This window comes from Acomys minous (genome assembly GCF_964271855.1).
Source record: "Acomys minous genome assembly, chromosome: 13".
NCBI classification, from domain to species: domain Eukaryota; kingdom Metazoa; phylum Chordata; class Mammalia; order Rodentia; family Muridae; genus Acomys; species Acomys minous.
The window spans coordinates 68,892,441-68,916,168 of record NC_140495.1 but is presented as its reverse complement, the minus strand read 5'-3'; the positions used below and the strand labels follow the sequence as shown (position 1 = coordinate 68,916,168).

At 38.5% G+C, this 23,728-nt stretch overlaps 1 protein-coding gene across 7 annotated transcripts in view; it reads left to right on the top strand.

Annotated features, from left to right (window-relative positions):
• The window catches only part of PKHD1 (PKHD1 ciliary IPT domain containing fibrocystin/polyductin), a 443,479-nt gene that overhangs the window by 149,708 nt on the left and 270,043 nt on the right, over nt 1-23,728 (top strand). For all 7 annotated transcript variants that reach the window (XM_084755074.1, XM_084755077.1, XM_084755075.1 and 4 more), the window contains 2 exons: nt 21,078-21,288; nt 21,664-21,821. In XM_084755074.1, coding sequence (XP_084611200.1) covers nt 21,078-21,288; nt 21,664-21,821 — 369 coding nt within the window. The remainder of the gene's footprint in view (nt 1-21,077; nt 21,289-21,663; nt 21,822-23,728) is intronic.

The window sequence follows — 23,728 nt, the reverse complement described above, 5'->3', positions numbered from 1 at the left end:
TTAAGAATAGACTATCCCATGTACGGGCAATTATTTTAATTTGGGAAGAGGTTGATGACTACAGTAGGATATGCCAGTGAAGAGTAAAACCTCTGTTGAAGCAAGCCATTGAGCCTGACATTTGTTTTTTTTTTAATATAGTTTATTAATGTATTCATATTATATCTCAATTGTTATCCCACCCCTTGTATCCTCCCATTCCTCCCTCCCTCCCATTTTCCCCTTACTCCCTTCCCCTATGACTGTGACTGAGGGGGACTTCTTCCCCTCTATATGCTCATAGGGTATCAAGTCTCTTCTTGGTAGCCTGCCATCCTTCCTCTGAGTGCCCCTGGGCCTCCCCATCTGGGGGGACATGGGAGCCTGACATTTGTAGTTGCTGCTTGACTCAGTAAAATCTGACATTTAGAAGACACCTATATTTCCCTGTAGGTAATACTTTGGTATCACAAACCAAGTAATGACAAGTCCATCTTGTTACTGTTCAGTTCTTTCTTTGTATAATACTGATATCAACTGGAAAATGTTAAGTGGATGTTTCAGCAGATAATTATACACACTGGTTGTCTGGCCTTAGTCAAATACAGAACAAAAGTGTGTGTCCAGGATGGGAGAGATAGCTCAGGAATATGATACTTGCATAACAAGGGTAAGACCACAATTCCAGCTCCCCCTAACAAAACCAACCAGGATGAAGCCACACTAGAATGTGCACCCAAGGCAGTGGCCTGATCTTAAGTGGCCCAATGTCATTAACATCAACATTTTTGTGCTCACATGACAAGTGGAACCCACTTATAATAGAAGAATTGTTTTAGATATGAGTTGGTAGCTATACTGAAGAGTTTGGTATTTCCTCTGTCTGGATTTTGTTACCAAATTGTTGTCTAGTAAAAAAAATACTCCCTAGATTCTTCTTGTAAAATCTTTCCTTAAGAGGAAGCCAAAACTTGTCTTTAGCTGGATCTGGGTAAGCTAGTGTAGAAACTGAACACCAACATTTGTACTGTTAAATACCAGTCACTCATCTGGATGGGAATTCAGAATTGCAATCCCATTGAGTGTTATTCTTTTCATCCTATCTTCCTGGATCTCTCACTTAGAACTCGTTACCATCTTCTGCTTTTTCAAACACTAGCTGTGGTCTCTAAGTGTTTCATCTGCTGGTCATTTATTCACCTATAGTGCTCATGGCTTGCTTGACTCCTCTAAAAATTGGAATTCAAATGAGAAAGATGAGAATTTGTTCCACATGTTTCCCTCTTTGATTTGAACATTCATATTCAAGTATGAATTATCAGTGAAAACACTCATAAATATACCAAATACACCTATATTTTAAATGTTCCAAAGGCTCTTAAGTCTTTATAAATAAGGAAATGTCAAGTTAATGAAAATCTACAGTGGCTTTACCTATGTTCAATATGCTACAATTAAAGTAAGTATCTCTATTAATGATGTATTTCCGATATTTGGAGATTATGGGAAATATTCCTAGGGTGTCTATATGATACTCCCGGATCCCAAGGAGGTGTATTTTCCCCTCTGCTTTTCTTTTTATATTTCTTTTCATTTATTTCCTTAATACCACCTTCCTCCTCCTGCTGCTCATCTTTTCACACCTCTTTTGTGTTTTCACACCTGTCATTAACATGATACTCATCCCCAAAGCCCTTCCTGTTGGCTCCAATTCCTTAAAGATTCTACTTTATTAGGACTTTATTAAAGGAATGTACCTCCCTTACAACCCGTTTACCCTAAATAAGAGGGAAAGGAGAATAAGAAGAACAAGAACGAAATGTCTAGGTATCAGTTCCGTGGGGCAAATCCCCTGCTGTAGTTCTCAGGAGTTAGCAGTTCCTCTTATCTGACAGAAGAATCTGCACAGTCTATGAACCGGACCTGGAGGAATCCTCCAAGCCACCATAGTCCAACTCCAGGAACCATGAGCCACAACCTCTGATTTCTCTCTATCTGGTTCCCCAAAGTCCTTCTCCTCTTTCTCTCTGGCTTATGGTCTTTTTTGCAATGAAATACTCTCTCTCTCTCTCTCTCTCTCTCTCTCTCTCTCTCTCTCTCTCTCTCTCTCTCTCTCTCAGTCTATCTAAGATCTTTATCAGTTTGTGGAGACAAAGCCACCCAAGACTACTTTCACCTTGGTCCCTGCCCAAGGCAAAGTTACATTCTCTTCATACCTTTCCACAAAATATGACCAGAAACTCACCTAAACTGCAGATATTGAGTATTGGGCATGGGAAAGAATAGCCTATGCCCTCTTTAATATGATAGTTCTACCCCATTTAGCTGAAATAAATAGCCTATGTGTGTGTGTGTGTGTGGGAAGGATAATAAGGAATTCTTTCTCACCCATTTTTCAGAGCTTCACAGTCACACGTGACCCTTAACCATCCCATTTCCTCTTTTCTCTAATCACGTGAGGTCTGCAGTAGATTCTCCTTCAGGCATGATAGTGTATCATGGTTAAAATCATTACATAATTTCACTGGGCAAAAGTGGGTATGGGGGTAGTCACGCATTAGAAAGGACTAATTTTCTTTTGCTGTCAAATATTCCAAAGAGTGGAGATCTTGATTCACTTCCTTCTACTCAGGAAGTCCCTAATGAGGTGAAATCCACTTTGTTAGTATGCCAGGAAAGATGTACGTAGTGAGGAGATCTGCCAGCTTTGGTGAATCTCAAAGCACTAATCCAGGGAGCATTTATAAACCTAGATTTCTGACTCTCATCCACAAAGTCTGATGCCGTGGTGATGGGGCTGAGCAGGTCTATGCATATCAGAAGAAATTTTATGTCAATTGATTTTGATGCAGTGACTAACCTAGGAGATTCATAGGTGCACTGAATATTGTGGAATCAGAAATTAGGATTTGGAACAAATTAATTTCTATAAAACCAGTAAACAGAGTCACCATCCTACACTTCGTACTTACTAGGTGGTTTAGAGCAATGGACTTAAAAACCACAGAGTTCATTCTTATTGTTTTGTTTATATTTTTTTTCCCCACCACAATCATAGGGGATGGAGTTCCAGGTAGCTTTTTATTCTCTTTCTGAAGTTAGGAGATTTCGAGGGAACAACCATTTCTAATTGAAAATGTGGCGTGTTGCCTGCTCTGCTTACCACTTTCTCATCTTATTAATTAATATCTCCTTTCATCAGTCAGAGAGGATTTAGCCTGGAGCTCATGAGGCAACAACATTCTGAGGCACCTTCCGTTCTGTTCCCACCACCCAGTGGACACCTTTAGATTTTAATCTCTGCTGGTACACTTGCTTCCTGGCACAGGACAACCACTGATTCTAGGTGTGGTTACAATGAAATCTTCTCAGAAAGCAATTGTACGAGTCCTGGGTAGCCAGAAGGCAGGCATTGTCCAGTAACCAGAGTCCCTTGCAGCCTTGAGTCTTAGCGTCTAGGAGGAAGGGGATTGATGGATTCTAATTTAGCTCCAGCATGGGTCATATGGAGTCACACAACTGAGTCCGCATGTCAGTCATGTCATTCTCCCCAGCGCTTCCCTTCTAGCGCATTCTTTCTTACCGCCCTTTGTAACCCTTCTGCTCCAGTTGATTTTTATCATAGATTAAAACTGCTAGGCAAACGGGCTGTGCTGTTCATCTGTCACACGGAAAGCTGGCGTTGAAAACACATTTGTTGGCTTTTTCCTAATGCAGGAAAATAACACACTCTAGCACTCACACACCCATATATAGCTGAGTCTTTCTGTGTATTTGGAATTAGAGCAAGACAAGGTATGTTTTCCATGGCAGGAGGAGTGTTGATCACTTAGTAACCAGCACACAACTCCAATAAGTTAATGTGTCCAAGGGGTTTAGGGTTGGATGTCTGTGTGGTTTGAGAATTTGGAGTCAGGAAAGAAAATCCACTCTTGCGTTTAGCCTTAGCCACCCTCTTGCCTTTTGCACCTGCCACTCCAGTTCCACCACCCAAACTGAGTGCCAATCACTTGTCACTTTTCAAAGAGGTCGTGTCAGCCTGGGTAACTTGAATTTTTGACAATGTAATTATGGCTTTTGCCTCCACAGTGGGGGGGCTGAGCAGGCCAGCGAGGCTTTTATTGATTGTTCAGCAGGGAAATTTATCAATGTCTCTCATTTCATTTCGACTTCCTCCCTGAGAAATTTGGCTGACAGTTTCTTAGAAGAAAAGTAGTTTTACGGCCTTGACTGAACTTCCGCCTTTGTCCTTCTCAAGGAATTACAAGATAGAGGCATTAAATATAAATGGAAATTTCTGAGAAAAGCTTCTATGAGGGAAACGGTTGAGGAAAGTAGTCGTGACACTGTTATAAGCATAATATTTTTCTAGGAGTGAAAAAAAGAAAAGGAGCTATTTACAGAAACAAGTGGCTCATGTTTCTTGTAGAGTTTCCAGAAATCTATATTTCAGTTCTAGAGTTTTGACAAACTCCATACTGTGCTCTGTTGTTGCAATTGCTAAGGAGGGGGTGCCATCTTTAAGCATAGTGTAGGGCTCATAAAGCAGTGTGCATAGCAGGACCTTCCTGGTCAGTGGTTTTTATACTGTGTTTCACAAAGTCCACATTTCCTAGAAGAGCCGCTGGGGGCTCCATAAACAGGAGAGTATTTGAAGTCAAGCTGCTGAAGGGATCAATTCAGTGACATTATCTCTACTACCCATCCAAAGTAAAATTCCTTAGAAAGAAAAAAAAGTTTCACTGTAGAAATTATGATTTAAAACTCAGTTAAGGGGCGAGGGAAAGACTTCCACTCAAGCCTGACAATCTGAGCTCTGTCTCTGGAGCTCATAAAGGTGTAAGGAGAGCACCTTCTCTGCAGTGTTGTCCTCTGTCTTCCCCTCATGCTCCATGGCACGTGACTATCCTGTACATCACACATGCATAAAGCATAAAAACTGAAGGCCTTTAAACAGCTTTATTAGGCATTCTTTTGATTGTAGAGTTTGGAGCTTTTGAGGAGCCCAAGACCTCACTCAGTGTGACTCCTTATCTCCCCAAGGCCTATTATGCTCTGACAGATGAAGTCTGCTCTTTGGGGTAGTATGGAATTTTCTAGAGCCAGTTTCATTTCAGCAATGTATTTTCACAGCATTGTTTTCCGTCCCATCTGATCCATCCTTTCTCACCCCGTATCTTGTCCATCCGGTGCTGCATTGCTCCTTCCTTCTTCATCTGTTCCTCTTCTAACTTTTTCTTCCATCTTCCATTCCCTTCCAGTGGCATGGTGCTTTTCTGTATGTAGCTTTGTTAAGCTCAAACTGTTTGGCTGAAAAAGAAACAACACAGAATCCCAGTGTAAATAACTTTAGATGAAGATATATATATATATATAAAATCTGGTAATTAAATTGAAGCCTTGGCAGGGAGGAAACTGGCTATGAACAGGAGCGTCTCTACTGCTCTCGGCACCAGGAGGACCCATGCTCACCACTTCCGGCATGCATTGGCCCCTCTCTCTCCTGCTCCTTATCCTCTTCTTCAGTTGGTCATTAGCATTCCTAGTTTTTCATGGACCTCTATTTTCTATCACTGAAGAAAGGAAGAGTTCTGTGTTAATTTTTAAAAAAATCATGGAAGACTCCATAAAGCTCCAGAAGTCTTAGTGCCATGTATGGCAGTTAAGAGATGAAGACACTCTGATTGGCCCAGCTCACACCACCTCTTTACACCTGGAACACTCCTCAAGACCCTGAAAGCAGGACTTTATGAGAAGATGTAATTTTACCTTAATCATGGAAGCTGGACAAATATGAGATTTATGGGCTGTGTGTGTGTGTGTGTGTGTGTGTGTGTGTGTGTGTGTATGTGTGTGTACACATGCATGTGGGCTCAAGGACATGCTGGTGTGAAGTAAAGCATTCTGGGATTCTGAACAGCAAAAGCAAGGGTTATAGTCAGTCCTAGAATTTATTTATTCCTGAGCAGACAAATCATATATGCCCTCTAAATTGATTAAACTAAATATTGGGGTTTGGTTCATCTTTGAAATCTCAAGACACTTGAAATGTAGAGGCAAAAACCCCAAACAAAAGAAAAAACAAAACAGCAAAACAAAACAAAATTAAAAACCCAATAAAGCATTCAAATATGGTATAATTAGGCAATATTTGCCAGTAAAGCACACTAGGAACATGAAAAAACACATGCTGTTGAATTTCTAGCACAAACCTTAAAACAGAAAAGGCTTCTATGGCTCGTATGCATGAATAAATATGGCATTACTAAAATGTTTTGATTTAATTCAAAAATTGAAAATTAAAATTTTTTATTTAGAATTATAAGATTCAGTTTCTTGCAGGAGCCTTACAGAATCTATTTTTCTGGTATATGTTATAGGTTTTCTCATCTTCCTCTTTCCTCTGCCTGTCTTGTCTTCATCACCTCCTATTCCTGGGATGCTAGTATCTCTCAGTTCTGTACTGAAGAGACTCTCTACCTTCTCTAGCATTTATTACCATAAACTATTGGTTGGGGCTTATGGGAAATGAGCCTGAGCCTGCCTGGTTTGCAAACCTCTACAGGACTGAACAATGGAAGGGATATAATTTTAGGGCTATCCTAGAGATAAAAACGTTCTGACCAGAACCCATTTTTTTTATTTCTTCTGATTGCTTTCTTAATCCATATTCTAAGGGTTTGCTTGGACTTTCACAGCATGGCCTAGCTTATTTCCCATATTTAAAAAGTCACCTGTAATTTGTCCAGTTCTAAGTCTCCAGTGCCCTATCTACTTAACACCCTTTTCCTCTCCATTCAGGTCTGTAACTGTCAGTTTTTCTCCCATTCCCAAGTTCCAGAAATAACAACACTTTATTATATAAGAATAAATGCCTAGGCTATAAGTTTTGGCTTGCTCCCTGACTAACATTTAACTTAAAATATCCATTTATTCTATTCTATGTGAGCCACATGGCTGATTACCTTTCCTTAGTTTCATGTGCCCTTCTCAGAATACTGCGGAGAATCTCTCCTCATCTTGCTCTAGCCCAGACTTCCCCCTCCCTCGCCGAGAACTTCTACCTCCTTATGTCCTGCTCCAGCTAAAAGCCCATTAGCTTTTCATTGACAGGTAGTGCTTCCATACAGACACAAGAGATTCCCTCCACAATTCCCCCTTTTAGTCCAATAAAACACTCTTTCTATAATAAACAATAAGTACTAAGAACAATTTGAAAACTATCATGTAAGAATTAGACTCATAATGTCTACTTCATTTGTAGTTGGCAATTTTGGAGAAAGTGTTTTACTAACTATCCTGTCTTGGTGAGTTCAGAGTTCTGTACCTAAATCATTTTTATCCTAACTTACATTACCAAATTAAAAACAACTTCTTAGGCCTAATAACATCTACTAAAATATTAAACAACTTAAGCTTAATTGTGATTATATAACTATTTAGTCTCCAACCTTATCAGAGGCTTGGGAACTATCCAGCTGAGTCACTAAAAGTGATAGAAGCATAGTCCATATTTATATTTCATCTTTTATCTTCATTTTATATTTTTTACTGAACTCCCTTATTGTTGGGCTCTGTCCTGGACAATTCCACAATTTAGAAGCCTCACTTGGGATTGCCATCACTAATTTCTATTTTAGTGTTGATCTTGGATTCCATAGGAAAAGTTGATTTAAGCCAAGCTACCACTTCCAGAATTCATTTGATCTAGAACAGTGGCTTTCAACCTTCTTAATGCTGGGGCTGTTTACTATAGTTCCTCACGTTGTGGTGACCCTCAACCATGAAATTATTTTTGTTGCTACTTCATAACTGCAATTTTGTTACTGTTATGAATTGAAATGTAAATATATTCTATACAGGATATCAAATATACGATCTCTGTGAAACGGTTGTTTGACCAATACAGGAGTTGTGACCCACAGGTTAACAGCCATCGATCTAGAAATTTACAAATCCTACATACTAAAAAATTTCACTCATCACACCTTTCTCTGCTTTCCACATACCATTTCTTTTTGTTGCCTGTGAGGCATGAGCAACTCAGTTATTGTGTATATCCAGATGTCCAGTCTAGGAAACATAACCTCTTTTTCTGGTCTTTCAGGCAGCTTAGGAGTTACATTTCCAAAACTCACATTGTTTATATGGAAATAAAGACCTCACACCTTCTTCCACATAGGAAGGAGATGTAAAGTCCATGACCAGCTTACCAGTGCTGGCAATGCATCTTAATGCCTGAGGATTCTTTCTGAACCTGGTGTTTCTCGCATAGTCATGTCTGGCATATAGATTTCTCCCAAGATTAATCTAAGAATGGATTAATATCCTTTTAGTAAGTCCTTAGGAGACATCTACTCTTTAACATTGTATGGTTCTCATATGATATGCAGCACTTATTATCTCTGTTCTATGCTTAGATCGTTATAGTAGTTGCTACAGAAGTAGAAATTCTGTTTGACTACTTGTTTGAGAAAGCACAATAAGATTGTAATTGGTTTGAAGGGGAGAGCTAATGTCTTTCTCTGGTATTTTGTTTTGTTTTAGTTAGGGCTGGGAAGCAAGTTTAGATAGAGGAAAGAATGGAAGAGAGGGGAAATGTAAAATATAACCACTGCTACCTGTATTCCTGTTCTCTTCTAGTATTGTGGGTTGAACCTAAGGCCCATGTAGGCTAGGTAAGAGCACTGTCATGGGATTGCACATATTCTTGTTCTTTTTCATTTTAATTTTGTAAGAGAGATTCACTAAGTTGTTAGGGTTGGCCTTAAACTTGATGTCTAACCTAGACTGGCCTCAAACTTGTGACCTCTCTGCCTCAGGCTTCCGAGTAGGTTGATACTGTTGTGTGCCACTAGGCCTAGGTACTTCCTGACTGACAAGCTTGAACACAACACTGCAGTTGCAGTCTGCTGGAATGCTGTGAGGAGTCATGGTTATACAGTTAGCAGCAGTGAATATGCTTTGAGTTTGGTTTCCGATCCTGGGAAACTCGTTAGGTGACTAGTCTCCATTCAGCATAGATACATACTGCATTCTTGGCATATGACTTTGAAAACGCCATCGTTAAAACAAAACAAAAGAAAAAATAGAAGGAAAATTCTCTCTGTTTTGTCCAATAACATTTTTATTTTTTTTTCTTTTTTTTTTATTATTAATTTATTCTTGTTACATCTCAATGGTTATCCCTTCCCTTGTATCCTCCCGTTCTTCCCTCCCTCCCATTTTCCCCTTACTCCCCTCCCCTATGACTGTTCCTGAGGGGGATTACCTCCCCCTCTATATGTTCATAAGGTATCAAGTCTCTTCTTGGTAACCTGCTGTCCTTCCTCTGAGTGCCATCAGGTCTCCCCCTCCAGGGGACATGGTCAAAGGTGAGGCACCAGAGTATGTGAGAAAGTAATATCCCACTCTCCACGAAAGCCTTCACTTACCAGGAAACTGAGACAGAGGAGAGGACATTCTAGTGGGATTCTAGATGAGAGAATCATGGGAGAAAGGCAAAGTAGAAGGACCCAGAGGGTCCTAGAAGCCTACAAGTAGAACATTATGATAGGCAGATTTGGGCATAGGGGTCCTGCTCAATAACATTTTTATAATGCCCTACATAAGAATATTTTGTGAACAGTGATGAACACCCCTTTTGTAGTTTCTTGACTAGATAAGACTGACCTTGGGCCAGTGTGTATAAAAGGCTTTCCTAATTTCATTGTAGACATCACACTGAAGGAACTTGTTTAAGTGAATGTGTTTTTAAGGTCTTTTGATTTTAAGCATTTGTGTGTAAGTGTATATTGCTAATTGGAAAGGAGAGTGAGCTTTTCAATAACCCAAGTACAGCAGGAACCCCACTTAGAAACACATTGTAAGGTACTTCAGGTTTCTATATATACTTGAAAGTGTTGGCATTACTCAGGTCTTTTTGGGGTTGCAAGTGACAGAAAACCCAATTCAAACAAAAAATAAAGGCTTTTACTGCCTCATCTAATTGAGAAAACTTGAAGCACAGCTGTGTCCAGGTGCTCTAATGTCGTCATTAAGACTGCTTCTCTGTAGCTCTGGGGTGGCCTTTCCCCTAAGCTGACTTCATTTTTAGTCATACTCCACCCCCACAGAGGCAGAAACAGGGATCCAATGGCTCCAGATAGAAGACAGTAGCTCTTTCCAAATGGCTCTTTGACCCTGGATCAAATTTCATTTGTCCCAACATTACCATTATACATTGCTCTGTTTCCTGCCCTTAGCTCCTAACCTTGTCTAATATATATATATATATATATCAATATCACATGGGGCCTATTTTTCATAGTTGCTTTATTTATCCATTGCCTCTGAAAGTAATGTATGTACATCATGGGGACAGATGTTTTTCATTGTTTTTGTTATTGTTTCTGATTATGACAAAACCCTATTGCCAAGTATATGGCCAACGCTCATAATGGATTTTGATAAATATTTGCTTCATGAATAGTTTAATGGGAAGCTTGAACAAAAGGCTTATAAGTGGTTTTGGCTGCATTTGTATTGTGGACTATTTGGGCTATTGTCTATGCCAATGGGGGAGGCGTTATTCTTATTTTTCAAGTAGGTCCCTGCTGGAGCAATGGAATGGAAAGTCTTCCAGAACAACATGGCCCGAGAATGAAAAAGGATTCTCTTAACATAAGAGGTGTCTTTTTTACTACTGAAGACAATGTGTAATTGTAAAAAAAAAATAGCTTGACCACTTTTTAAAGATTGAAACTTTTTAAAACTATTTTTACTAATTCTGAATTGCAAAAAGATTTAGCTGGATTGCCTACAGTAATATGCATAAAATTTATTTAATTTGTCTGGGAAAAATATCAACAGATTCACTAGGTAAAATCAAAACCCTCAATACAAAGAAAAGACAATTTAGAATGAAAATATTTTGTAATGTTTAAAAGACTTGATTATGTTTTTCAAGTGGCAGTAGAAGGAAGAGGTTGATTTCTAATTTCAGGCAGAGGGTCCTGGAGCACAGGAGTCTTGACCTGACTTGCCACTCTTCTGTGTAAATATTTACATATGAGGCAATAGCCAAAGAAGCATCAATCAGCCTTGAGCATTAAGATTTGATTATAATTACACATATTTACTTTTTAAATTAAGATGTAATTATATTATTTCCCCTTTTCCTTTCTTCCCTCAGACCCATACTATATACACCATTCTTACTCTTTCTGAAATTTATGACCTATTTTCTAAAATTGTTGTAAATACAAAGATCTAAATATACAAGGACAACCAGCTCAGTTCCTATGATGTCACTTGTATATATATATATATATATATATATATATATATATATATATATATATATATATATTTCAGGGCTTACCACTTGGTGTTGAATAACTGGTTAGTATGATCTTTCCTGGGGAAGATTATTTCTCCTGTTCTCAGCATTTCATAGTTGTCTGCAGTTCTTTGTTTAGGGTTGGGGATCCATGAGATATTCCCCTTTCAAGTGAGCAGGCTTGGGTTTTTTTGTTTTTTGTTTTTTGTTTTTGTTTTTTGTGTTTTGTTTTTGTCCCACGCTTAGGTATTGTTTAGGTAGCTATGTTGTTGTGACTTCCTGGGTATGGCTTCTCTGAAAAAAGCACTTAATAGCACAAAACTTATTGCATATCAGCATACTAATTTAGCTTAAATTACTCTTACTATGCAAACATTGCTTACTAACTACTCTGGTTTATTATAATTCATTGTAAAATTTTAAACTCAGAGGAAGGACAGCAGGTTACCAAGAAGAGACTTGATACCCTATGAGCATATACAAGGGGAGGAGGTCCCCCTCTGTCATAAGGGAGGGGAATAAGGGGAAAATGGGAGGGAGGGGAGAATGGGAGGATACAAGGGATGGGATAACCATTGAGATGTAATAAGAATAAATTAATTAAAAAATACATTCTCAAAAATTTTTAAACATGATCTGTATATTATGGAGAAAAGAGATATGCCAAGCAAGCTCTATCAAAACAAATATTAAAAATACAACAAAATGCAAAATAATTTTAAAAAGATCTAGTTCTAAACCAAGAAGAGAACTTCCATGGAGCTGTGAAGTGCCATGATAATAATTGTTTGTGTCTAAGCTGTGAAGGGATCCAAGGAGCTGCTTATCTTCCTTATCTTTAAAGCTGTAAGGAGAACTTGAGACTTCACTGCTTACAGGCCAGCCCAGGCAAGAAGGGGATAGAGCAAGCTCATCCATGGGCTCAAGAGGGAGACGGTCTGGTTGTCTTTCTGTTTTAGAAGGAAGACTCTAGAGTGCTGCCTGCAGGACCCTTCTCTATCCTCATGAGGGTGAGAGAGTAGCAAAAGAATATGTTGTTAGTCTCATGAATCTTCCTTTACCTTGGACTGTGGCAAGAATTTTCTAGTCAATGGGCAATGCTACATCTGTTTGTGTAATTAAGAGATGGGGAAGGGGAGGGGGATAGCCATGACTGTCACTCACCCAATGACAAGGACATCACTACAAGCAGAGTTATTGTTATGTTGCAAAATTGGTTACATAGGATATTCAGATTCCAGAGAAGGCAAATTGGAAAGGTAGTTCTTAAATTATATATATCTGTGAAGTACTTCGTTCTGAATTTTAGTTATTGGTAGACTAAAGTAGTAAAATCAGCACTTGAGATTTCCTTGTATTTTTAAAATGTATTCTTTTTACAATCTTCTTCGTAGATTAACAATTCACTGTGTTAATCAATTTTCTTGGGAATAGAGTAATTTCATTACAGGGGCTGAAAAGCTCCATGGATAGCCCTCAGCAAACTGGAGACCAAGAAGAACCAATGCATGTAATCCCTAATTCAAGTGTAAGGGCCTGAGAATCAGGAGAACTGATGGCATAAGTTACAGTTAAAAAAGTAGCAGCCTAGAGAGACAAAGGCTGAGAATCCACTCTGAGTCTGAAGGCACGATACTGCCTTCTAATAGCAGGCTATATAAGACTACTCCTCTTCCAATGCACACCCTGTGCAGCAGACTCAGGCATGTGTCTATTTGCAGGCAGGGCACAGATAGTCAGATGCTTTATTAAATGACAACAGCAATCCAGTCCCAGCCTACACTGCCCCTTTAAGGCATGTTCCACACTCAACCGGAAGGCCAGCCTTCTGAATTGAATGGGAACATTCCGGTGGAGAGCCAATCCATGCTCATGCTCAGGCTCTCCTCTTCAAGGTACAGGAAGACATGTGGAGCTTGCTCCTCCCTGCTTCATAATCCATGCACCAAGATGGGAGTCACCATAGGTACCTCCTACTATATGCCCTGAACATATGAAGCAAGGGGGAAAAGTTGTAGGTAAGTACCCAGGGTATAAGACAACCCCCAACTTTGGCACGGATTTGGGGGGTGGTGGTTAAAAAGTTGTCTTATATGCCAGAAAATATAGTAATCCATTTTATTGACTTGCCCAGTTTCAAGTCTAATCTTCCCTAGAAAATACCTTCATAGACACACCTGGAACAATAATTGGTCAGTGTATGGATACCCTATAATCCAAACAAGTTGAAACATAAAGTGTAACATTATCACCATCAAAGTGTACCCCACTTTTCACAAATGGCTTTCTATAATGTAGATATGCAATCCAGGGGGACATCAAGCTTCTTCCACTAGTGTGTGTGGCAGAATGCTTGGTTTCCCAATGAACTTGACTTTGTGTAGTCGCTAGTCTTCTTCAGTTACCAGGCTTGAACTCTACAAGATTTAATGGGCTCAAATCCCAACTCCATCAATAACTAGATTATGGACTGCAGAAAAGTCACCTTCGTTCATGTATAGAATCGATTCTAAAATATTTCTCACGATTCTATCACATGAGAGAAGTCTGATAGGACATACAAAATACTTCTGAAGTCAGCAGGAGCCAAGCAACTAACCATTCCAATACATACTCATATTCTTTTTTGTGTTATGTAGCTGAAATTTGATTTGGTGAAATTGCCTCATTATACACTGGATACAGTGCTGTTAATATTTTCTGTCAGTCAGAATTCCGGTTGCCATTATTAATGCCTCTTTCTTTACCATTTTCCATGGCTAAGTCTTGTTTATTATGGAATCTGTATTCTGTCCACTTCTGTGATTGTTACCTTAGTTTATCTTGGTGCTAATGTATCTTTTAGTTCATTCTCTGGCCTGGAGCACAATTTGTTTCCTATCATGCTAATATTTGAAACTCTTCCAAGATTCTTATTGTTCCGACGAGGAAGTCCAAAATGTCTACTTCAGCTGTCAGAGTACTGTTTGACTTCGAGGATCCCATACCTTCTGTCATCGTCATTCCCCAGGGAGACTTCTTTTAGTTTATTGAGTGGTTCATATTGGTACAGTTTTGCTTTTACGTTTTTAAGTATCAAAAGGGACTCACTTTAGTTAAGGTAATGGGAGTCCGTGAAGGCAGAATCCCCCATTCAAACAGCATCCTTGCACTTGCATCATCAAAGCACAACTCTTAACAGCCTGGTCACGGAGAAGGAAGGATTGGATATCATATTCAGCGTTTGTTGAAATTGAATTTCCCCTGTAACTTGGCACTTTATAGTTTTCATAGCTGATTCCCACCCTTCCCTCTCATCTGTCTCTCACAGCTCTGTGAAGCAGCAAAGGCTTGCATTATGACTATTATGTTCATTTTAGAAATGGTAAAACTTGAGCCTGGATGGAGAGGTAACTAAAGTTTATTCTGTCTTCTTCATGGGCACATGAGGCACATGAGGGTCTCTCTGCTTTTTGCACATATAGCTGTGGTATAAACATGCACAGGGGATAATCTTCCTGGGTTCTGGAACAATCTTCTCAATTTAATCCTTTCAAGGTATTCTGGGATCCCAGGAGAACTGTTCCTAAGTCTCCCTATGTTTCTTTTGACAGAGACATAAAGAAACTGTTGTTTTTCCCCCAATTTATTATTTACCCCAGTATTTTAATGGAGTATTATGTTATTTGTAATAACAAGTCTATTTTTTTCTGTATGATTCTGTCTTTGATATTGCCTTTAGAAAATCTTCCCTACAGAAGAAATAGTGTAAACCTTTACCTACCAGGTTGTTAGATCTTTTATTGTTTTTAATTATTTTTTTTCACATTGCATCTTTAAATATGTTTGGAAAACTATAGCCTATGGCCAAGCTGGCCCACTGTTTGCCATTTAAGAACAATTTTGCTGAAACACAGTGATCCTTGTTTGTTGAGGTGTTATCTATGGTGGCTTGGCATGGCAGTAACAGAATGGAGTAGTTATGCTAAAGTCAATGTGATTTGTAAACATTAGACTCTTCGATACCTGTCTCTTTTCAGGAAAAGATTGCTGGCCTCTGTCTTAGTCTACAAGTTGCTGATGATCTTTGTTAGTCAGCTATCTTATTTTCCTCCAATAGCTACTCATGTTCTGAACAATATTTATCTGTGTTCCTTAATTGCATTTATGTCCTAATTTTCAGAACTCATAATTCTTGCCTTGTTTTTCAAAATGAAAAAAGACCCTGTAGAGATGGGTCTGGTGGCATGTGCTTGAAATCTCAGCATCTGGGACTCTAAGGCAGGAAGATCCCAAGTTTGAAGCTAGACTGGGCTACAAAGTATGGCATTGTCTTGGAAAGAATAAAACAAGTGGGGAGACTTGGCAGCTGTGATTAAATTAAAGATCTTGAATTCTGGAGATTATACTAAATTATCCAAGTAGAATCCTTGTAATTATAGTGGTTTTTGTAAGAAGGCCACAAGAGAGAAGCTGGAGGAGAAGGCAAAATGATGGTGGAAATGGATATAAGTTTTGTGTTTAAATATGAGCAAATGAACTACAAGTCAAATACTGTACACAGCCACTGGAAGCTGTGAAAGCCACGGAACTAGATTGTCTCCTCAAAATTTCTAAAATGAAACATTGCCGATGACACTGACTTTATCTCAATGGTGTTACTTTCAGAATTCTGATTTTTGAAACCATAAGATAAAAACTTTGAGTTTCCAGGATTGGGCTATAGTTCATTCCTTGAGTGTTTAATGGTTAAGTTCAATCCCATTACTGCAAAAATTGTCTTTCCACTCTATGATATAAAGAGAATTTAGGGGAAAAATATGGCTCAACGGTTCTGCTCGTCTATCGACCTTAAATGTTTGTTCTTCAATAGGACTTGCTGCCATCATTTCCTGTCACCAGCTCTGTGGCCACTTGGATACCAGGGGCATCAATGTGTGCCAGATTTGGCTTTTGTGGGGTGTGTAGTAGATTCAGCCATGATCCTTTGTACAAGATCCAGAGAAAGCATTTCTGTAATGCACAAAGGCACCGTTAAAAGTTCACACATGACTAAGATCAGTTCACTAAATCCAGTAACTGCCGATGTATTCTTGATGTGCCTCTGTAGGCACTTGAGCTTAAAGTGAGTGAAACCTGTGAGGTGGTCAAGAACTGTAAACCTCAAGGTCTTTTAATGACAGGATTAAAGTGCGCATCATTTCCAAGTGGCTGGTGGTAGATGAGTTGTCAGTGCCTTGGGATACTTTAAGGGTGATATCTTTTCAGATACGTATTGAATGTTGGAGAAAATGGGTCAGACAGTTTGGCTTTGATGTTCTGTTGGGTATACATGACCTGGGATACATGTCAAATGAGAGTGTGGCTTGTTGCATGACACTTGTGATCTTTTGCTCTCACGCCCCATCTCTTTGCTTTGATAAGAAGCCTTTTTCCTTAGACCGTGAATCCAGTTGGCCATCTTTTAGAAATTTTAACAAAAAGAAACCACAATTCCCTTCTCCTTTCTAAAGTTTTTTTCCCCAGGTCTGGTCCTCCAAATCAGACTCTTCTTTTTATAAATAAATAACAAAGAGAACATATCTGAATAAGTTGGATAGCCACCTTCTTTTCTTCTCCTCCTCTTCGTTCTCCTTCTACTTCTTCCTCCTCCTGCTCTTCCTCCTCTTCCTCCTCTTCCTCCTTATTCAAGTTTATCTAATGGAAGCTGCCCCATCAGAAAACAGCAATAGTAGGAGTTCCAAATCCTGCCCAGGCTCTACCCAACATGGGTCCTCTAACTCTAAGTGCTCTCCCTCTTGTCTTTCTTTCCCTCAACTTAGAACTGTCCTCAAGACCATAGATGCACCGGTAAAAGATGAGAAACCCATCAATAAGCTGAACAACAAGGGACAGACAGAAATATCAGTCAGCAGGCTGTGCCAGGAGAAGAGGGTAGAAGGAGGAGTGTTCACATGTTCATGTAAAGAGTTAGAAATCAAATACAAGACCTAAGAGAGGAGGCAGTCTGCAGTCAGCCCAATCTGCTGCAGGAGAAGGTACATTCTTTGATCAAAGAGGTCAATTATCTTATTGGATAGATGAGGCTACAAAACAGAAGAGTCAGGGTGTTGTATACTTCTACATGGCAGCCCAGCTCTGAAGCTATATGGTAATAAATAATTGAAAGTACATTCTTTCAGAGGAAAGACATATATAGCATTAGAGCACAAATACAGGGTCAAGAAAGGTAATGAAGTAACTCATAACTTTTTTATGACATAGTAATACACGTTTTTCTTACTACTTCTTATGTTCATATTTTAACAAAATTGTGTTTTTGCAATACTCTAATTTATATCTGTCTGTGTATTTCTCACACTGGGTATTAGTATTAGGAAAAAGAAGTTGTTCACTTTGTGTTTGTCTACTCAGAGACAGGAAGAAAAGGGAGCATTCACTGTTTTACAATGGGGGAGATGCATACAGAAATTAAGGAGAAACAACTGTGTATAATTGAGAACAACATTTTTAGTTGATAAATTTTTCATCATATGACTTTATTATACTTCTTTTTTAACATATACATTTATATTATTACACATAATATAAAATAATACATAAATAAAATAAACTACATATAGCAGAAAGAACCACAAAACAATCAGGAATTATATAAATGTTAAAATCATAGTGATTTGGCTATTTGTATTTGGAAAACTCAAAGTAAACGTCTTTCCTATCTTGGTGTGTCTAAAATTCTAAATCCCCTTCAGGAACAGTCATAGGGGAAGGGAATAAGGGGGAAATGGGAGGGAGGGAAGAATGGGAGGATACAAGGGATGGGATAACCATTGAGATGTAACAAGAATAAATTAATAAAGGAGAAAAAAAAGAAAAAAAATAAAATTCTAAATGAAAATCAATATCATATCTCATCTCTATTATAGTTGATAATTTTTGTCTATTTCTATTATGATGTGAACATTGTTCTAACAAATAATATCTATCTATTATTATTATTATTATTATTATTATTATTATTATTATTATTATCATCCACCCATCCATTAACTAATATCTATCTATTATGTAACTATCCTCTAAAACATATCTATCATTTATTATTTAGTCTATCTTTATTTTTCTTTTTCCTTCTTTTCCACCTTCCCCTTCCCTTCCCCTTCCTTCCTCCATCCCTCCATCCTCTTTTTTTTCTTTCTCTCCCTCTCCCTCTCTTTTTGAAAAGTCTTGTCAGTTATTCACGTGGAATAAAGATTTAAGTCCTATAAAACAAACAGAGGACAATTAGTGAGTTTTAAGTGTGTCAACACACGAAGGTTATTTCCTTTCTTCCCATGCCAATTTGGTAACAGTGGTTCTCAGGGACTGCATAATTACAGATGAATGACAGTGAATTGCTTGGACAATAATTGGTAGGAAGTACAATTATGAGAAGTCATTAGTGGGAGTAAATGAATAGTTGGTTGCTTAACAGGTCAATGTTGAAAGCCCAATGTGGTTAAACATTGTATTAAATTACAGCCTTTTTCACTGAAGCATATTTACAAATCACTAATCTTTCTAAGCTGTGTTTTTATATGATCTTTGATTTGCGGTACAGTACAGGAGCTACCCAATGTGGGTTTCAAGAGTTCAATGAAGACAACAGTGCACATTTGAAGTGTGCAGTGCTCTCTTTACCAGGGGAGTCAGCCAGCCTACCTTGAACAAATTGTAAAGTAACGCAGTGATTTATTTTAGAAGAATGGGTGCTAGAAAGATTGCAGGGCATGGAACTGACAAAAGGTGAAGGTAGGAAGATGTGATTAAATGAAACTAGACTAAAAGATGAGTTCTTGGGATAGAAATGTCCTTCCTAAGTCAGAAAGTAGAGTGGTGTCTACTTGGAGAGAACTGGGTTATTTAAGAACAGAACTTGGGCCCTCATTACTGGGGTCTGAGGAGTGAAACCCCAGATAAGCCAACAAAGAAGAGAAAATGACTCACCAAAAATTGTTTAAGCATATGATCAGAAATGGTTAGCATAAAAGCTGTTTGCAGAAGGTCTAGCCTAGCTGATTATTATAACTCCTTTGACATCTTGAGTTTGAGTGATTGTAGTTTATGAGGTCATTATCTCCTATAGATGGAAGTAGAAGGCTGGAACTCAGAATGTATCCAGGTTTCATATTTTAGTCATAGACAGAGAGAATGATATGTTTGCAAAGAAAATAAATAATTTATGAAATACTTTTGCTTCCTTGAAAAATTGTCAATATTTGAAAGAACACAGACTTTCGCTAATAGTTAAATATACACTTTAAAAATTCCCCTAGTTTCTTTGCTCATTTTGACTTGAGTATTTTATTTATAAGAATGATTTGCTTACAAATGTTTCTTGTCTTCATTTTTGATTATTTTTGATACAGTATAAGAGCCCTTCTTGATATATAGGTAACTCTATCTTTGATTCAGAGCACAGAGGTATTTTTTATGTAGCTAATCAAGAACTGGTTAGAGATATTCACACATATGGATATACAAATAAATAAACTTTATTTCATTTTCTTATTCCCAAGGGTTAAGATGTACAAACAAGGAATAAAATTAAAATTATTTTCTTTGGGGATGATTTATGCCTTAATTTCCACCTGCCCTATAATTAGAAATTTTGAACTCTGTAAATGTTTTTTAAGATAAAATTATTGCCGTGGTAAACTTCAGAAATTACATCATTAACCCAAAGACCTTTCTAAGCCTAGAACAACATGGTTGGTACAAGTTGTCTGTGCACACACAGACAAATAAATAAAGAGGAAAGTTTAAAATAATTTGAAAATGATTTATTGTCGGCCACCCCTGCAGTTAGGAATTCAAGTATTATTACTTTACTTCAGTGCAGCAGGGGAGGACAGCAGCTTGCTGTGGGCTAAAGGTAAATTATGATCTATTGCAAAGGAGGAAGGAGATGTACTGAGGAAAAAAGGGGAAGGAGTGGGGAGTAAGCAATGTGTTTTCTGAACTATTGCTTCAGATAATGCCTTTAAAAATTTGCCTCGACCTCTGCTGGAAAATCCCAGCGAAAATGGTGAAGCAAATGACATTCTTAAATCTTTGATAGTTAAGGACGTACGTACTTGCTATGGGGAGGCTGATAAGGGTATGCCAGAGTACAGTGCACTCTAAGCTATGTAGTCACGAGTTTCCCTGCTTCGACTGTTTGATAATCTCATCCTGGGTGTACCCAGTTTTAGTTCAAAGGGATCATGTAACAGGTAAAGTCCTAGGATAGCTATTCTAAAGTATCTTCTATTCTGCTTACAGTATTTGTGGGTTAAGCTCTTCATGTTGTCCATGAATTATGGACTTTCACATTAGGATAAAATATCTGCTATATCATACTTTAAATAAGAGTAATGCAAAAGCTCATTTTTTTAAACACAGGGGATATATGGAAGGAAAAAGTAAAACCCGACATATGCCAATGTCTTTTATGCCTCGAAGTCTGAGCTGGATACTTCATTAATTAGCATCTCGTTAAATAGTCCTCAGTTCTATGCTGGAAGTTGGAAGTTCATCTGCTCCTATTTCTCTGTGTAACTGAGAAAACTGAAGCCCACCTATATGTATTTTCTGTATGTCAAGTCAGGCTCACATGTCAATTTTGTCTAGTGACAGTTCCTATGTTTTTCACCTCACTACTTTGACTTTGGCTGGTCTTACAAGCATCTCTTATAAAATCTTATTCTAATTAACAAGTAAACTTTTAAGTAAATTAACAATTAAATTTAAACAAGTCTTCTCCTCTTGGCTTTAGGTTCAGTTCCAGAAGTTACTGTCACCTATCTTCAAACAGCAGCCTGTGCAGGAGACACAGTGCTGGCTCTGGAGGATGCTGTGAAATGGCACCCTGGAGATGAGGTTGTCATCATCAGTGGATTGAGTGTTGAAGGTGGTGAACCAATGGAGGAAGTTGTTATTGTGGAAACTGTGCACAATACAGATCTCCATCTCCGGAACCCATTGAGGTACTCTAGTTTCATATGGAGGAGCAGGAGTTCTTTAGGGAATTGAGCTCTGAACATTTATTTCTTGACAGAAACATTAGCGTTAAATAATGTTAGGCATCTGGACAAGAAAATAATAAAGCATGAGTGTTGCAAAGATGAAGATTTCTTAAATGTTTTTCTCTAGTGGGACCCTAGAAGTTTTGTCTTAGCAAGAGGTCAATAAGTAGTTTCCAGTGCTATACACGGTGCATTTTACAGGCATCTATCTAGGTCATTCTTTGGGTATTTGAGTTTCTAAAGAAATAGACACTCCCCAAAGAAGCCTCAATGTACTACTCTAATAAAATGTAGAGTTGTGTTCTCAAGTGCTCCTTTCTCTCTTGTTCTTTTCAGACACTCCTACAACTTCACAGAGAGCTGGGTAGCTGGAAGGAATCATATTTTGAAGGCTACAGTGGCTCTTCTCAGCAGGAATATTATCATCCAAGGAAATCTCACTCTTGAGAGGGCAAAGCTCCTCAATTCCTGCAAGGAGGCCAATGCTTCTGAAGGTAGAAATGCAGTTTGATGGGAGACCTAAAGAATGAATGAGTTTTCTCACTGCCTAACAATATGCGGCAGGCCTTGGGTGGTCTTCTTCATTAACATTTTTGAATGTCCATATTTTTCCATAATTTTCAGAATCCTCTTGGCAGCTTGTCATTTCATTTCTCCCCCCACTTCCAAGAAGTAAAGGAAATAGAGAAAAGGCAAAGGAAATGATCAATCATTTTTCTTGGTAAAACTAGTGTTAATGAATGTGCTGGAATGTTGTAATGATTTTGTCAATGCCCGGCTTCTCCTAAGATTCTCAAGAAAACTATGATTCCGGAGTCATAAGCTTGGGCAGTTCATTCTTATTGGTTAGATTTGTACTTCCTCCCCTTTGTGGGGTTTGTTTTCTGAGTGAGCTACTCCTTTACTCTAGGTAAAGGAGTGTAAGAGCCAATTTATCTTCTGAAAGAATAGCAGGCACTGAATCACACTGATGTGCCTATTAAACATCTATTTCAGGGATGGTTAGTTTAGGAGGTTATGTTTTGGTTTCCCAGGCTGTAGATTATGAGGCTGTGAAGATATCATTTGTCAACTTTGGTCCAGGGTGGTGTGGGTGTCAAGGATGACTTCCAGGCATGAGCTCTGGATGGATGATGAAGCGTTTACTGTGATGGGAAGAGGGGAAGGTTTTGGGATAGGTTTTGGGATAGTGGTAAACATGTTTAATTTTGTACACATTGAAACTGAGAAGGCAGGTCGGCAACTGAGTAGAGATGTCTGGATCCTAATAGAAATATCAAGTCTAGAGTTAAAGATGTCAGAGATGTGTACACAGAATTGCAGTTATATACAGTATTGCATAAAGGGTTGTTAGTAGTGGAGAGTGATCATGACCTCACTAACTTCCACTCAAAGTAATCAATGAACAAATTCATAATTTGCTAAAAAGAAAAAAGTTTGGGTAAAAGTGGATTAGAGTTGATTGACAGCCATTGTCACAAGTCTTTCAAATTGGGATAATAATTGTGCCAAATCATATAAACACATAGCATTTCTTCATTTACTGCCTCTAGGTCAATTCTTTGAAGAATTAGACTCTGTAACTCACCAGAGAGTGACACATTGCTTTGATTGATTGCTACCTCTTTTGTTCATTATTGTGTTATTGATTTATACCTTAGTATATCAATACAGATGGGCATGCAGATGTGCAGGTTAGTGTTGTCAGCTTGACAGAACTGCTAGTAACCTGAGAAGAAGTATCCTCATTTGAGGAACTGCCAATATTAGACTGGCCTTCGGTCATGTCTGTGAAAGACTGTCTTGACTGAAGATTGATATGGAAAAACTTAGGGCATTGTGGCCAGCACCATCCTTAGGTGGATGAGTCTGGGCTGCATAAGAAGGCTATCTAAGTATGAGCCAGAGAGCAAGCCAGTAATCTGTCTTCTCCCATGGTCTCTGCTCGAGTGCCTGCCCTGGCTTTCCTTAATGAAGGTCTGTGGCAAGGAAATGTAAAATGAAATAATCCCTTTACTCCTTTAAATTGCTTTTATCACCGCGAAAGAAAGCAAGCTAGAACAATTAGGTTGATTTCGATTATTCTGGGTATGGACTGAGGAGTAATACGGCTAGTGCTGAATCAATCCTGAAGATGACGTCTCCATTTTGAGATTTCCCATTGTCAGATGTCACATGTCAGCAGAAAATATTGGAGTGCTGCTCCCTCAGCACGGTAGCAATGGAAGTTATGCAATCAGCTACAGGTCTTTTTTAACCACCAGTAGAGAGACAGCCAGGAAAATGGATTGGCAGAGATTTTTTCTGAAGTTCTCTCTCCTTTCAGTGGAGACGTTTTTTGCTAAATCCCCAAACACACAGCAGCATATTGAGGAGGACACCCCACTGGGCACTTGAAGTC